A 17,347-nucleotide genomic window follows, 5' to 3' on the forward strand; every position below is an offset into this window, starting at 1 on the left:
TTGAGCTGCGGTGTCAATCCCCCTCCGCCCACACCAGGCTGACTCAGACTAGCTCCCCCAAGTGCCCCGCACTTGCACAGTATGCGGGTGCGTGTGTCTGTGTGTGTGTAGAGCATAGAGATGGGGAGAGAGAGAGAGAGAGGTGTGCGTGTGTGCGTGCGTGCGTGCGTGCGTGTGTGCGTGCGTGTGTGCGTGCGTGTGCGCGTGCGTGTGCGCGTGCGTGTGTGTAGGGCACGGCACAGAGATGGAGAGAGGCATGGGTGGAACAGGGAGATTGTGTGTGCGTGCGTGCGTGTGTCATCTGTGTGAAAGAAGTGGAAGAGAGGAGACCAAAAAAAAGTGTGAAGTAGAGCTCTTTTGCCAGCGAATAATATGTGTTCACATCTCCAGCGAGTGAGGGGGTGAGGTGAGAGCAGGAGAGAGAGAGAGAGAGAGCATGTGTGGGAGGCTGATCTGTCTGACCTTCTTTCTTTCTTTCACTCTCTCTGAGCGGCTGGAAATAGCCACTGGCTGTTCTTATGCAATTCACAGTGGCCCACATCTCTCTCTCTCTCTCTCTCTCTCTCTCTCTCTCTCTCTCTCTCTCTCTCTCTCTCTCTCTCTCTCTCTCTCTCTCTCTCTCTCTCTCTGTGCCACCCGTGGGCAGCAGGGCCGAGACCCTGACTGGCAACGCATAATGTGATTGGTCATCACTGTTCCTGTGATCTCAGATGCACATACACACACACACAGATAGAGAGAGAGAGAGAGAGAGAGAGAGAGGGCTTGGCAAATAATAACAAAAACAATACTCATCCACTGTGTCCATCACGACGGCTGTTTGTAAACAAGTTAGACGAGAACATTGGCCAGTTATGTTTTGATCCAAATGTACAAGGCTATGCAGAGGTTACATCTTAGTCAGAAGGTTATCACCATTGAAAAGGTTGTGGGTCATATAATGTCACAGTTGATTTGGTTTTTGTATGCAATAACAAACACACCAGCCATCATGATGGGCTTTTTTATGTGAAGGTAAAGGTAGCATCTCCACCTCGGCCTCTTTAGATGCGTCCCAGCATCTCTATAAGAGGGTATGTCCGTCCGTCCGTCTGTCCGTCTGAAACGCTTTCTTTCAATTAGGGCTGGGCAATATGACGATATATATCGTTATTGTGATATAAAGGTGTATATCGTGACCTTTCTCCTATATCGTGATAGTAATTTTATCAATTTTATACAACTGAATATCATTTAATTACATTTCATGTTGTCACAATACACACTATAAGTTAATGTAACTGTAAAAATAAGTTTATTTTAAAGAAAGGTTGTTTTGCGACATGAAAAAATAAAGAACAAATAAAGAGAATAACTGAAAACGTATGTAATTGTGCTATATCGTGATGTATATCGTTATCGTGATATAAAGTAATCCATATCGTGATATGGTTTTTTTTTTCCCATATCGCCCAGCCCTACTTTCAATTGTTATTCCCTCCTGTATCCACAAGGTGTCAGTGCATAGACTGACGCATCTTTGTCTGCCTGTCAGACTTGTTTAGAGAGTTTTGCTCGGTGCGTAAAAGCTATGCACACCAAGAGGGGCCTACACTATGCTTATTCCTCTATGGACAGTCAGCAAATAAACCAGCCAATGCAAATTTGCAGGGTGTGAAGCGACCAGAGGGAATATCAGCTATTTAAGTCGAGTTAATTATGGTAATGAGCTGAGACGCGGTTCAATGAAAACCCATTGGAACGTTCGTTCCTCCAAATCTCCCAGGCTGTCAAGCCAGAGCCATTATGTGATTGGCTAAATCAAACCTGTCAGTGTCACATTCAGAACGAATAAAGTGGATCCATGCCAAAACTTCTTCAGCCACCTCGGGTAGCGTCGGTCGTTTCTGGTGTACACGTAGCTTAATTCCGAAAGAGTAAACCAGTAAGGAGAAATGTTTTGCACAGCCGAAGCCAAATGGGATACAAACGTTTCCGGACTCCAGCCCATCGTTGTTTTTTAATGGCATGCCTATTTGCCAAGAACTAGGACAAGTTTTGATCCAACAGACAGAGTGCCAGAGTGCAACTGCTACTAACTTAGAAAGCATAAAATTGTTCAGGGTGACTCACCGCCTCGACTCACCCTTGGTCCCTTCACAATCTCTCCCTCTCCCCTCCCCTCCCTTTCCTCCTCTCTCTGTCTCACCCTCTCTCCGTCTTCTCATCTCTCCCCCTCTCCTCCTCCCCTCCTCTCCTGCTCTTTCCCCCTCTACTCCTCTCACCTCCTCTCCTCTCCTCACCTCTCCCCCCCACCTCCCCTCCTCTCCTCACCTCTCTCTTCCCCTCTGCTCCTCTCTCCCCCTCCCCTCCTTTCTCCTCTCTTCCCCTCTCCTCCTCCCCTCCTCTCCTGCTCTTTCCCCCTCTACTCCTCTCACCTCCTCTCGTCACCCCCTCCCATCCTCTCCTCACCTCTCTCTTCCCCTCTGCTCCTCTCTCCTTTCTCCCTCTCCGCCTCTCTCCCACTCATCCTCATCCTCTTCTGCAGCTCTTCCACAAGCTGGAGATGTCGCGTTTAAGTTTTCAGTTGTTACATTTTAGCAGTAGCAGCTCCTAAAAACAGTAACCTACTTTGAGAAATATATTAAAAGAAATAAATATATTTAAAAATATGACTCACAGCAAATGTGTCCTTGATCCCTTCTCTTCTCCCCTTCCACAAAAACTCTATGATTACACCTGCATCAGTGTGTTGGTTTGCAGTGGTTTCATTTTCTGCAGCAGCAGTTGTAGTCAGGTGTCTCACTTTGAGAAGCCTAGAAATGGGCTGCGTGACTCATTGTGAACTTGTGAATTTGTAACAGACTTTGAAAATCGTGAAAATATTCTTCATGACTCACAGCGTCAGTTCGTCCTTGGTCCATGCCCAAACCCCCACACCCCACCCTTTTTCACTTTCTCCATCCCTTTACGTCATATTCGCATCAGCATTAGTGGCTTCATTGCGCTATGGGACACCAAATCTCCACACATTATGCATAGACTTTTTAGGGAATCCCCATTTCCCATAGACCTGACGTTTTTCTGCCGTCATTACAATGGGACTTGCTGAATGAGAAGTCTAGGAGTTCCAGCATACAATTAAAAACTACTTAATGTTCATTAATGCTGTATAAAAACACACGCATCCACCGCTGCCATATTCAGCTCACGCACCCCATAGTGGCAGGCCGCACAGCACACTCCAGTTTTGGGAAACCCTTGTCTACCATATTTGAACATCTATTTTGCCTTCCCCCTCCTCTCCGCAGCTCTTCCGCAAGCTGGAGCAGTGCAACACGGAGCTGAAGAAGTACAGCCACGTCAACAAGAAGGCCCTGGACCAGTTCGTCAACTTCTCGGAGCAGAAGGAGAAGCTGATCAAGCGGCAGGACGAGCTGGACCGCGGCTACAAGTCCATCATGGAGCTCATGAACGTGCTGGAGCTGCGCAAGTACGAGGCCATCCAGCTCACCTTCAAACAGGTATGGGATGCTGTATAGTGGACAACATGAACCGGTACTGTTCAAGTTTCAAGTTTATTTATTTAAGAAAGGGACAGCATATATTGGCAGCATTTAAACAAAAATGCTAAATATACAAGATTGTAGCCAAGAGGCTAATTTCCTGACAGATTTGATGTTCCTTAAAAAAAATAAAGTTAAAACAAAACTAAAAATACACAGTTATTGTACACAGTTGTTAAAAAAAGAGAGTCAGAAATACACACACATTTTAAAATATAACCGATACCATTTATAGGTGCTTGTATGACACCTAAACAGCCTTGAAATTAGTTATTTCATAGAGGTATTTAAAAAGTATAAAAGGTTTTGCAGGATTCACTTTGTATTAGTCTTTTTCCTGTTTCACAAAGGTAGGCAGCAGCCTGACAAAGCCATGCAATGATTTTACAGCCAAGTAGTATGCACTACAGCCCTTCATATATATACATTTCAAATAGGGTGGTATCCGTATGGTATCGGTATCGGCCGATACTGCACAGCCAGGTATCGGGTATCGTATCGGGGCCAAAAAATGGTATCGGTGCAACACTAGTTATATGTATAATGTTATATGTATACACTAGCTCACATTATACATTACACTACATCCAGCACCTTCGAACAGGTATGTGATGCAGTATAGTGGACAATACATGTGCACATTACACTTCTAACGGGTATGTAATGCAGTATATTGTATAATGCAGTATACCATAGTGGACTATACCGTACACATTACATTACATTATATTACACTTTATTCAGCTCACCTTCAAACAGGCATGTAATGGAGTATAGTGGACAATACATGTGCACATTACACTTCTAACGGGTATGTAATGCAGTATTGTATAATGCAGTATATATATAGTGGACAATACATGTGCACACTACATTTCTAACGGGTATATAATGCAGTATACCACAGTAGACAATACCGTACACATTACATTACATTATATTACACTACATTCAGCTCACCTTCAAACAGGTATGTGAAACAGTATAGTGGACAATACCGTACACATTGCACTTCTAACGGCTATGTAATGCAGTATATTGTATAATGCAGTATACCATCGTGGACTATACCGTACACATTACATTACATTATATTACACTTCATTCAGCTCACCTTTAAACAGGTATGTAATGCAGTATGCCATAGTGGACTATACCGTACACATTACACATTACACTACATTCAGCTCACATTATTACATAGACGCTTAAAAAAAAAAAAAAAAAACAACAACAGGTACCTTCAATTCAGTTCACATTATACCTTGCGCTACATCCAGCTCACCTTCAAACAGGTGCACAATATAGTGCACGATACATTACAGATTACACTACATCCTGTTCACCTTCCAACAGTTATGCAATATAGTGGACGATACATGTAATATATAAATGGTTCACATTATACATTTCACTACATCCAGCTCACCTTCAAACATGTACGCGTGAATGAGGTTCAGACTAACTTCTTAAGAACCATCTCCCCCAGACTTGAAGCTACAGTGTCCTTCAGCAGGACACGTTCAAGCCTCTTTGCTGCTTACTGCTTTTTTGTTCACTGTGATGCATGTAATGTCAGTATGCCAGTGAATGAGGTGAATGTAGGGCAGAAAGATAAAAGTGTTAGCTGACTACATGAGAGTTGCATCATATAGAAACACGTAGGGATGCACCGATACCGATACTGGTATCAGCATGGAAAAAAGTGCCACCTCATACATGTACTAACATTTGAATCTAAATGGAAATGGACAATAAAATATCACAGGTGGAAAAAAACAAGGCCATGCATTTATTTTCATTGTATTTTGGTGGTAAAAGGTATCGGTATCGGTACTCTGTATCGGCAAGTACACACATTAATGTACTCGTACTTGTATCGGTTTTCAAAAAAGTGGTATCGGTGCATCCCTAGAAACACGCACTCCGTTTGCACCTGTCTGGTTGCTTCACTGTTATATAGTCACTGGTGTTTCACCATTCAGCAGTTTACCTGTAAAACACACAAATACTTAACCCACGAGCAGGTGCAACGAGCCTTCTAGACCCAAACACAGATGCTTCTTTGTTGACTGCAGCCTTTTTTTGTGTATTTGTGTGTGCGTGCCTGCGTGTGTGTATGTGTGATTGCTATAATTAAGCACCTTGGTACAGTAATGTAAAAGGAACAGAGTGTTCTGTTCTGAAAAAGGCAGTGGGCTGCTGCTGCTGCTGTTGTGTTGTCGCCGTTGTTTGTCTCAGCGGTTGGCAGAGGCGGATGGGTCAAGCCAGTAATGAGTGTCTGGTTTTCGTAACCGTTGGATAACAAGCTGGCTAGTCAAGCCACTCGGCAGTTTCACGCTTGAGAAATAATAATCAGGACAAAAATAAACCTGACTTGTTACATTGGCTGCTTCCTATTAAAGGGAATTTAAAAAATTATATATATATATATTTTAAAAACCAGAATGGTCATGTAAGCGGTTCCAGGAAAGTGTTACAGTCCTGTAAAATTGTAGATAATATTAGTTTCTTAGAATGAACAAGAACATAAATCAACACCACTCACTAGTTGGGTGGCTGAACTAGCTTGATTAAACCCTTTTGTCCGGCCCTACCATGGCGCTAATGGTAGGGCACTCGTCTGCTATGCGGCTGACCCGGGTTGGATTCCGGCTTGGGTCCTTTGCCGGCCCTTCCCCGTCTCTCTCCCCCCACTGGCTTCCTGTCTCGTTCTTCACTGTTCTATCTCAGTAAAGGTTAAAACCCCCTAAAAAAATAGATCTTTTTAAAGGGACACTGTGCAGGAAATGGTCAAAAGGTACTGCAACTATGCTGCTCATTGAAACTGGGCTGCCTATTGCCAAATTTGATCTTTACATGAAAGTTTACTAAGTAATAGACAAATATTTTCTAGTATGGTCCAAGTACAGTCATTTTTGCAGCTAGAAATAGCTATTTCTGGAATTTAAAAATGGCGGACCATGGAGAAGATCCCCCTTTTCATGTATGAAAAGTGCAATTTTTCCAGTCATAATGAATACTTAAAATTTGATGGTGGTGGTAAGTATTCATGAAAAATGTAACATTAGTGAATGGGAAGCATGAATTCTGGAAATAAACAACTAAAAATCTCACACAGTGTCCCTTTAAAAAACTCTTTTGCCTAGGTGATTGTTTCCTCCCAGGTGTTGGCATTTTTTCTCTCTATACATCTTTGGGGCCAACTCAAACTACCTAACCTAACTAACCTTGTGTCCTCTCCCTTTGCTTGTGGCCTTGTGGATTGAGTGAAGACGTCACTGATGAAATAAGTTTTATTCAACATCTCGCAAAAAGTGCAATTCAAAGGTCTTTAGTGAGGAGTTTCATAAGCCAAGCAATCCCCCCCCCCAACTCCAGCAAGGTGTTCCAGAAGCTGAAATGTTCATGTTGTTCATGAAATCTTTCTGTTCTTACTAAATGTAATGACAATATATTGCAATGTATCGTCATCTCATCTCCCCTCAGATGTCACATTTTCTAGAAGCTGAAATCTTTGTGCACTTGCGAATTGCGATGTAATTTAATGTGAGATATAATGTAAACTATAATGTCATGTTTTGTCACCTCCTCTCGCCTCTCTCGGGTGTCTAAGAACTTCAGCAACATTTTCTAGAAGCTGAAATCTTTGTGTAATTGCTAATTGTAATGTAATGTAATGTAATGTAAATAAACTAAAACTATATAAACTATAATGTCATGTTTTGTCGCCTCCTCTGGCCTCTCTCAGGTGTCTAAGAACTTCAGCGAGGTGTTCCAGAAGCTGGTCCCGGGCGGCAAGGCCACGCTGGTGATGAAGAAAGGCGACGCGGAGGGCAGCCAGTCGCAGGACGAGGGCGAGGGCGGCGACAGCGAGCGGGGCACCACCTCCCAGAGCAGCGTGCCCTCCGTCGACCAGTTCACCGGAGTCGGCATCAGGGTAGGTACCAGGAGGATGATGTAGGTGTAATACAACCAGAATGTGAACTGGGTAGGGGCGAGCATCTGGGTTGGTACCAAGAGGGTGGAAGATGCCAGATGCTGATTTGACGAAAGACGAAAGCGACTCAGTCGACCAGTTCACCAGAGTCGGCATCAGGGTAGGTACCAGGATGTACCAGAAGTGGGCATGAACCGATATAAATTTTTTCACTTCCGATCCGATCCCAATATCTAAATTTGGATATCTGTCGATACCGATACTACTCCGATCCAATACCAAAACCACATATATGCATGGATTTCAGCTTGAGGTAGGCCCGAGATGACTATTTGGTCAGAAGAACAGGAAACCAATTAATATGTAAAAGTAACAAGTAAAAAGGATCAATCCCATCCTGAAAACTAATATGCTAGTGTTAGGACTTCAATTTAACATTACACCTGGCACAATATCAGTCCTGGGAAAATGCCGATACTTTGGGAAAATTCCGATCCGATCCGATCTCTGAATTATGTTGATATCTGAACCCGATACCAATATCCCATCCGTAACCAGAAGTGGGCATGAAGTGGGTATAAAACAACCAGAACGTGACTGGGTACACAGGGGCAAGGGTGGCACCGACAACGAGAGGGGCACCACCACCTATGCCCACTAGTTCACTGGAGTGGGCATCAGGGTAGGTTACTTGGAGAGGAATGGTGGGGGGGTGTTCTTAAACGCTCTTTAACAATACTTCAACCATAGGATTCGGAGGACATGAATATGTTGAAGTTAGGAAGGGGTAAACATTTTTACGTTGAATAGATGTTATGACGATAAAGCAGTATACCCAAAGAATCGTATAGGGAGGGAAAGATATCCCGAACTCCGCAAAACCGTGTGCTCAAATTCGGTCTCCTAAGGGGGCGTTGTCCCCTCCTTCTCTATAGCGCTAAGGGAACTCCATTTATTCTCAACCTAAAGACTCCGAAGGTCTTCTAACCAAAGGTCTCCTAAAGGGGCGTTCACCCGACATCACATGGATACCGGGGGGAAAAAAAGACATATCTGACATGTATACCGTTTCAAGGGTAGGTGATATAACATTGCTCTGTGTACACTCATGTCTTTTTTTTATTCCTGAGTTCTTTTCATGTGGTCGATACTTTCGCTCTCTTTTCAGTGGGCAGACACCACATGACTCACTGTGCTCAGATTTTTCTTTTCTCCCCCCCTACCAGTCTATTTCAGGAGATGCTTGAGTGGGCAAAGAATTGTGCTTTTTGCACAAGCATTAATACTCAAGGAAAACATTTTTGAATCATTTCAAACAACCTTGTGTGCTTGTGCGCGTGTGTGGTGTACTCAAACAGAATCAAAATGGTACTGCCTTGCCACTGTGTGCCCTTTTGCTTGCTTTGCAAGCTCCCCGAAAACCATTTCAGTCCCCAGAAGAACAAGTATTAAAGAAAAAAAACGCTGTGGTGATGCACTCTTCTGGCATTTATATTGTACCTACGTTGGACTTATTTGATTGTGCTTGATCTTGGGATGTTTTTTTCTCGTCGTCCACCTACTCGCATCACTTTCTCTTCATCTCTCTTCCTCCCACACTTTATTCATCTTTTCTTTTCTCCGCTGTCCTCCCTCTCTCATTCTGTTATTTCCAATTTCCCTTCTCTCTCTCTCTCCATCCCTTAATTCTGTCTTTCTTTCTTTCTCCTCTTTTTTCCTCCCCTCTATTATCTCTGAACCTAGTGCATTTTTTTTCCTCTCCTTCCCTACTTTCTCTCTCTCCTTGCTGGGGCTCCACCCTCGCCCCATTTTCCCTTCTCTTCTCTTTTCCTCCTTCCTTTCTGTCTACCTTTTCCTTCCTATTCTCTTCCTCCTGCAATGTACCTCCCTCTTTCTTTTTCTCCCCTCTTCTCCACGTTTCCCATCGTCCTCTTGTCTTTCACCTTTGTGCTCTACCTCCAACTCCTTCCCTCTCCCCTCCTCTCGTCCTCCTGCTTGCTTCTACATCTCTCTCTCTCTTCCCTGCCCCCCCTCCACACCCTTTCTTTCTGCCTTTTCTTTCCTCCTGTCTCCTCCCCTGAAATCTACCTCAACCTCCGTTATTTTTCTCCCCTCTCACTCCTTCCCTCTCCTCTTCCCTTTTTCTCTCTCTACTTCCCCATCCTCCTGCTTGCTCTCTCTCTCTCTCTCTCTCTCTCTCTCTCTCTCTCTCTCTCTCTCTCTCTCTCTCTCTCTCTCTCTCTCTCTCTCTCTCTCGCCGCCGCGTAAGGTCTTTCGTGTTAACGCGATAACTTTTGAACGGATGTTTGGATTTGTCCCAGATTTTTTGGGTGAATGCTCTAGGGCAGGTTCATGAACTGATTCGAGTTTGGAGGTCAACACTTTCAAGATGGCTGAATTCAAGATGGCCGAATTTTTGTTTTGCCCACAACTTCTGACCGGGTGGATGGATTTGTCCCAGATTTGGTGTGTGAATGCTCTAGGGTAGGTTCATGAACTGATTCGAGTTTGGAGGTCAACACTTTCAAGATGGCTGAATTCAAGATGGCCGAATTATTGTTTGGCCCATAACTACTGACCAGGTGGATGGATTTGTCCCAGATTTTGTGTGTGAATGCTCTAGGTTAGGTTCATGAACTGATTCGAGTTTGGAAGACAACACTTTCAAAATGGCGGAATTCAAGATTGCCGAATTATTGTTTGGCCCATAACTACTGACCAGGTGGATGGATTTGTCCCAGATTTTGTGTGTGAATGCTCTAGGGTAGGTTCATGAACTGATTCGAGTTTGGAAGACAACACTTTCAAAATGACGGAATTTTCATTTGGCCCATAACTTCTGACTGGGTGGATTGATTTGCCCGGTAACAACTTATTTTAATGGTTCACCATTTCAGTGAATCTACCATATTAGGTACAGTGTAATAACCAATGTAACAATATTTAATACCATGTAATACTAGTGTAATACTAGGCCTGGGCAAAAAATCGATGTGATTTTAAAATCGAGTTTGAACGTCAAATCGATTTGTTTTTTGAGAAATCGCGTTATACGATTTTTTTATTATATTTTTTTTATCATCTGTCAGTTTATGTATCCAAGCGCACAGCGCATTGCATTACGTTCGCCACTTGGCGAAGACGTAGGTCTAGCCTACCTAGTGCATTCTCTGTGTCTCCTCCCCCATTACATGCACAAACAAACGTGGTGAGTGAAATGGTTTGACAGAAATATAGTGAAACGGGTGAGGAATACGGGCTCCTGTTCAAAAAAGGAGACACTACCTCCTATCGTTTTGCCAATGATGAATTAAACAACATACCACTTTGTAAATTATGAATGACAGTGTTGTCATAAGCTGTACGTCGTAGCAGCCGGACTACAGGCATGTTTCAATAATTGAAACGAAAACATCTCGCGGAGAAAATGCTAAACAAACTACTCTACCCCTACCACAAGAGTGGCACAGGGTGGGAAGCTATCACGGCTGCAATTAGGCTAGAACTACCTACTACGATATGCTTCCAATTTATTGAGAGAAGAGAGGTTTTCAACACATGCTTAAAGTTTTGGATGCGCTGCTTCCTCGCCTATATTATCTTAACCACCATATGTGAGTTGAAAGGAATCTCTCTCCCTCCCTCTCTCGCTAGCTCTCTCTCTCTCACACACACACACACACACACACACACACACACACACACACACACACACACACACACACACACACACACACACACACACACACACACACACACACTCTGTCTCTCGCGCGCTCTCTCTCCCCCTCTCTCTAAAGCCCTACTCGGACGGGACTAGTTAGGAGACTTGTGGTAAAGTAACCGCGTCTGAACGCGCCATGTCAGTAAAGATAGCGGCGATATCGGTAAACTTCGCCGAGAGTTTTACCACCTGTTGCAGTCTGGAGAAATTACCGGCAGCAAAACTGGTTCTAATCCTGTGCGAATGCGCTGATGTCTGATTAAATGCATGAAACGCGATATCTAATCTACTGAGGCTTGCAAACGTTACCGTCTTGAAGTAGCTAAGCATTGTTTTAGGGCGTTGCTCCAAAATGTTTTCGCTGTGTTAACGCAGCAGTGTTCAGATGCATCGACATGTATTCAGACGCATTACTATGGGCTCTGATGGGAAACCAGCTGGCAATTGCTAAATTTGTTCATCTGGGACAAGAGCCTCCATACATCTGTACTATAATGCATTATTAATATATTGTGGGGATGGATGGCACGTGACGACAAATCTCAACAGTGCCTGAGTGTTTACCCCTCACATGTTTTGTTCTTTCTCTGAGATGTTTCAATGTAATCCCAATTGGTAATTTCTATTACCAATGTCCTGAGATAAATTAGGCCTACATCAGGCTATTTTGGCCTGGAGTTCCCAAACTTTACTATGAGCCCTCCACATACAGGTAGATACAGCCAAGCCCCCCCTGACATGGGACGTGCCACACTTTTTTTCTGTGCACCCAGTCTCACACCTTGATAAAGTTTGTGTATTCCTAAAACCATTCAGGTACTACAGAAAGCACAATAAATAAATATTGTAAAGAAAAAAAATATTCCTTTGGGATTTAAGCCTATTTTTGGTTTATTTTGGCTACTTAGGTCAGTGGTTCCCAACCTATGGGTCGGGACCCAACTTATGGGTCGCCAAAGATCCACAGGGGGTCGCGGAGCCCTCTTGATTTTAAGGGGTTTCATTTGAGATATATATAGCCCATGATGATTAGCCTAAATGACAAAGCATTTAACTAATACATGCATAGAAGCAGCAAATTGTAAGTGCTACATTAAACATGTATTCTATATTTGACCAAAGACGAATTGAGGAATAAAATAACTAAAATTAGTTTTCACAGGAAAAAGAGGGCATCTTGTGACTCCGTCTCGTGCAGGCGCTTGCGTGGTTGGGTCACCAAAGCTTACAATAGTAAAAACATGGGTCCCTTAAGAAAAAGGTTGGGAACCATTGACTTAGGTCATTCAATTCATTTTGCTATATTTTCCCTGCCAATCTGCCACGGCCCCCCTGGCATCCTCTCACGCCCCCCAGGCGTCCCCAGGCCCCACTTTGAAAACCCCTGCTATAGGCTACCCCATGTCCATATAAACTGGTCCAGTCCGAGTAGGCTTCACTCACACACACCAGAGGCATCGCCACACAAACAGAGCCTACTTCTCAATCTCTCTGTCAATCTCTGTCAATCTCTCTGTCTCTCTGTCTCTCTCTCTCTGTCTCTCTCTCTCTCTCTCTCTCTCTCTCTCTCTATCTCTCTCTCTCTCTCTCTCTCTCTCTCTCTCTCTCTCACACACACCCACCTAGAGAGCTCGGCAAGTTTTTTTTTTGTTTTTTTTTGGGGGGGGGGGGGGGGGGAGGGGGGGGGGGGGGGGGGGGGGGGGGGGTTTTGAATCGAATCGTGAATCGTGAATCGAGTTTGTTAATGAAAAAAATCTAGATTTTTTTTTTCAGGGTGAATCGCCCAGCCCTATGTAATACCAGTGTAACAATATGCAATACCATGTAATACCACTTACGCACAAACACATGATGTAAAGCCAGGCTCAAACTACACGACTAGCGATTGTGTGTCCGATTTTGGCGTCGGGGTGCACCACACACTAGAAGAGAATCGCAACTGTCAATCTTGTCGCTGCTCGCAGCCACCGAGACAATGCCCGACGTTCTATTTCCAGTCGCAAATATCAAACACTGTTTGATTTCTACGATTTGCGATCGGCGACTCTTTGAGCTGCCAAAGTTCTATCTTAGAACGTCGCTCACAACGAGGAAATCTTTCCCGACAATCGCTTGCGATGGTCCTGGGGGGTAACGTTCCAGCGATTGTCGTAAGGGGGGTTTTCAGCCGACAATCGGCGCGATAGTCGTGTAGTTTGAGCCAGGCTTAAGTAAAAAAAATGGCGGTGTTACACTGGTATTACATTGTATTAAATATTGTTACACTGGTTATTACACAGTACCTAATGTGGTCTATCCACTGAACCATTAAAACAGTATAACCATTTGCCCCATTTTTTGCTTCATTTTCATAATAGTTGTTTGGTTTTAAGCCTATGCACGTCATGTCACGTCTGTATGTATCATATACGTTTACGAAATGGTGGACGGGAGTGGTAGGAATGATGGGGGACAGGAAGCGTCGCGTTTCGGGGATATACCTTAAGCAGTCGAAGGCGACTGCACAGGCAGTCTAGTTTATACAGTTGTGTTTCCTTTTTTTTAAATGTGATGTAATGTTTTTTTCTCTATCTGTATTGGCCATGGTATAGCCATAGCTGCTGAAATGGCAATAAATGTAAACAATCAATCAATCAATCTCTCTCCTTCTCGCCCCCCCAGGTGTCCTTCACGGGTAAGCAGGGGGAGATGAGGGAGATGCAGCAGCTGTCCGGAGGTCAGAAATCGCTGGTGGCTCTGGCCCTCATCTTCGCCATCCAGAAGTGCGACCCCGCGCCCTTCTACCTCTTCGACGAGATCGACCAGGCGCTGGACGCCCAGCACAGGAAGGCCGTCTCAGGTTAGCCAGGCCGTGCCCTCCTAGTGATGGGACACCTTCAGCGTTCCTACTAGCGTTGCAAGTACCTTCTGAGCTTCAGAAAAATCGGGAACTCCTTCCACTTTGACGGGAAGCAAAAAACCATTAGCAAACCAAGGGAGGCAGGTCAACCATGCTGTTTGGGAAATTGTTATGCTCTTGGTCAGACCAAGTCTCGGAAAATATTTGAAAGACGACGATAATCAGATGATTGTTAGTTAAAGTCGCGGGAACGTCTAGCGAGCGTTCCATGAACGAGTGCCGAGTAGGCGAGTGAGCGAGAGGCTAGTATTGTATGTGAACGTAGCTTAACCCTGGTTTCTCTCTCTGGTCTCCCTCAGACATGATTGTGGAGCTGGCCGGCCACGCCCAGTTCATCACCACCACCTTCAGGCCCGAGCTGCTGGAGTCCGCGGACAAGTTCTACGGCGTCAAGTTCAGAAACAAGGTGAGCAACTTGCAAGGATGGGTAGTCCAAAGGTGCACTGTGTAATATGTGTTGTAGTAGTTTGCAGAATTCATGCTGCCCATTCAAAAGGTGAGCAGTGAATGGGTAACGCAATTCTTGGGTTTGAAGAAAGAGGAGGAAGAAGAAAGAAATGCTTTTCAAAGTGTGAAATGTGTAATTTTGATGACCATCCTGGTATTTTTCCTCGTATTTTTCACGGTGCAATAAAATAACTTCAATATTCTCCTGCTAGCAATATAACAGGTCTTGATGAAATGCTTTTTTTCTTACTTGTAAAAATGGCAATGCATCCATTTCATGTGCACATTATGTACATTATGTATGCACAAACCTGATCAATGCAGAGTTCCAAAACCACTATGTTCACAAAAATGTCAACAGATTTGTGAAATAGTGGTCTTTTGGATCAAAAACATGAACACAAAGTGATCACCCTTGTTATTTATAGATATACTGTTCAGTAAATCACGGCTTCGTGCTGTTGTAAGCATCTGTCACTCAGGAGGTTGAAAGGTTTGCTTTTCACAGTTGTTTTACCTGTCACACTGATAATGTCAGTTGTCAATTACTATTGTTATATGCATGCCATGTCATGCACTGCCCAGCAGATACCCGAAATATCCAATTGGTGCCCTATGTCTCTGTGAGACATTAACCAAAAATAGTAACACAAACTTAGCTGCCTCGTTAATTGTAAATTGAAATCATGGCCTCATGCTGTTTGCATGTTGGCTGTGAAAGACAGTCAGTCAGTCAGTCAGGAGGGTGGAAGATTTGCTGGTGAGTCGAGTCGTGCTTCGGGACTGGATGTGCCTGCCAACTGAACTGTCACAAACTGCCAGTCATGTCTTGTTGTCTCCCCCTCCTCCCTCTCTCTGAATAAAAAACCCACTTGATTGGCATAACGAGTGTTGCCTTAGCATTGGAGATGTGAATTTAAACTGAATAATGCAAAAAAAAAAATTCTGAATACAAACTATTACCATACTACTATATTTACTGAAATGAAACGGAAACCTATGAAATGAATTCATTTCTCTCCCCCTCTTCACCCACAGGTGAGCCACATTGACGTGATCTCAGCGGAGCAGGCGAAGGACTTTGTGGAGGACGACACCACCCACGGATAAGAGGCCTTCTTCCAGCTCTGCTCTTTCACCTGTAACCCCACCACACCTCACCACCACCCCTACTCTCCACCCTATACACTCACACAGGACACTCCTCAAATCTCTCCACTCAACTTGGAATCTGTTGCATCAATCTCCTAAAGACTACAGAGTCTTTAGGCAGGTAATGTACCCATAGGTTGAGATTGAGCTGGAGTGGGTGCATACCAGAGATGTATAAAGTAAAATTTGAAGTTCTGTTATGGAGTAGCAGTACTGTTATGGATGTAATGAGAACATAAGTAGTATGACCTTACTGCTGCTGGGGTGAATTTCTCAAAACCAAAGTTGCTTACTACATTAGCTACTTTGTTGTTTTCAAAGCGTTTTTGGCATTGGCAACTATCGAAGTTGCTAACAGGCTAACAACTTCTCTTTTGAGAAACTCACCCCAGCTGTGTAAAATGATAAAACTTGTGTTGTAATTTCATCCCTAACAGTACTTCTAGTTTATGTATCTCTGGTGCCTAGGGGAGGAGATATGGTAAAGCCAGCATAAGTGTCAAGTCAAGAGGTGTGAGGGTTAGCTCTGTAAACAGTTCGAGGTTTTTTATATAATTAAAAAAAAGAAAAGATAAAATTTAGCTTTTTATATGCTTGTTACATTGTATGCCGTTTTGTCTTTTGAGAAGAAAAGGTGGGGGGTAGAAAATGAAAAATGAAACGATTGGCATGAACTGCTTTTCTGCAGTGTTGGTGTTCGCCAAGTTCAGCTTTTTGCTTTTGTTTTTGTTTTTTTGCTATTCCTATGTGTTATTCCACTTTTACATTACACATCTTTGTTCCGATCTTTTATCCTGTCTAAAACAATGTGACGTTTTCATTGTGGGATGTGTAGACAATGTGAATTTTTAAAAACCAGTCAATGTCAGGATGAAGGTTAATTCAGGTAAATTGGGTCACTTTGGGCCATTCGCTTATGCCAAAAAAGAAAGTGTCCTCCCAATTTACCTGCATTCACCTCTACATAAATTACATTAGCTATCTTCTACCAAGACTAAGCTTTCTACCAGTAGTTGGCGACTTGTAGTAGTTGGCCTCTCTGTTCCCTTTGAGTTTGAATTCTAAAACGAAACAAGAAATGTAATCATAAAACTGAAGCCACTGCTTCAAAATTTGGAATTTATTTTGATCATCAAATGACTGATGATCAGTGATTCACTCAAGCAAAACATTGCTTTTATTTCCAATATATTTCTTCTAGTCTACTACTTCTCTTGACGCATTTTTAAAGTTATATATTTACACATTTGTGTTGGTTTGTTTTTCCAGACGACAGTTTTGTTTTTTGTTTACTATGTAATTGCATTCCCTGTCCAAGCCCGTTGCTGTATAATGTAGCTAGTGTCAGTCTACTGGAATTTTAACTCGTGTTAAAAACAATAAACACTTTTTAAAAAACATTGTCTACAGCCTATTGTCAGTGATTTTTCATTAGAGGTGATTTAAAAAAAATGTTTGGTGAATGACCAAGCTACGATAAATTAGAAGTTCATAACCATAATACAAGAATCGTACAAATTTTATTGTGCAATGAAAACAAAACAGTTAGGTTCTTTTTCTATTACAAGATCTACCAGCTGGTTTGCCTTGTCTGCTGTAAGGATTCTAGCCAACCTCAACTGCACCCCATTCAACCACTA

General features: G+C 43.3%; 1 protein-coding gene across 1 annotated transcript in view; it reads left to right on the forward strand.

Annotated features, from left to right (window-relative positions):
• smc3 (structural maintenance of chromosomes 3) overlaps positions 1-17,110 on the forward strand; it is a 77,272-nt gene extending 60,162 nt beyond the window's left edge. Inside the window, exons 25-29 of the mRNA XM_063198461.1 lie at positions 3,291-3,503; positions 7,297-7,485; positions 13,871-14,048; positions 14,408-14,514; positions 15,594-17,110. Coding sequence (XP_063054531.1) covers positions 3,291-3,503; positions 7,297-7,485; positions 13,871-14,048; positions 14,408-14,514; positions 15,594-15,665 — 759 coding nt within the window. The 3' untranslated portion in view covers positions 15,666-17,110. The remainder of the gene's footprint in view (positions 1-3,290; positions 3,504-7,296; positions 7,486-13,870; positions 14,049-14,407; positions 14,515-15,593) is intronic.
• The last annotated feature ends 237 nt before the right edge of the window (positions 17,111-17,347 follow it).

The sequence above is a fragment of the Engraulis encrasicolus genome, chromosome 1 (assembly GCF_034702125.1).
Source record: "Engraulis encrasicolus isolate BLACKSEA-1 chromosome 1, IST_EnEncr_1.0, whole genome shotgun sequence".
Classification (NCBI taxonomy): Eukaryota; Metazoa; Chordata; class Actinopteri; order Clupeiformes; family Engraulidae; genus Engraulis; species Engraulis encrasicolus.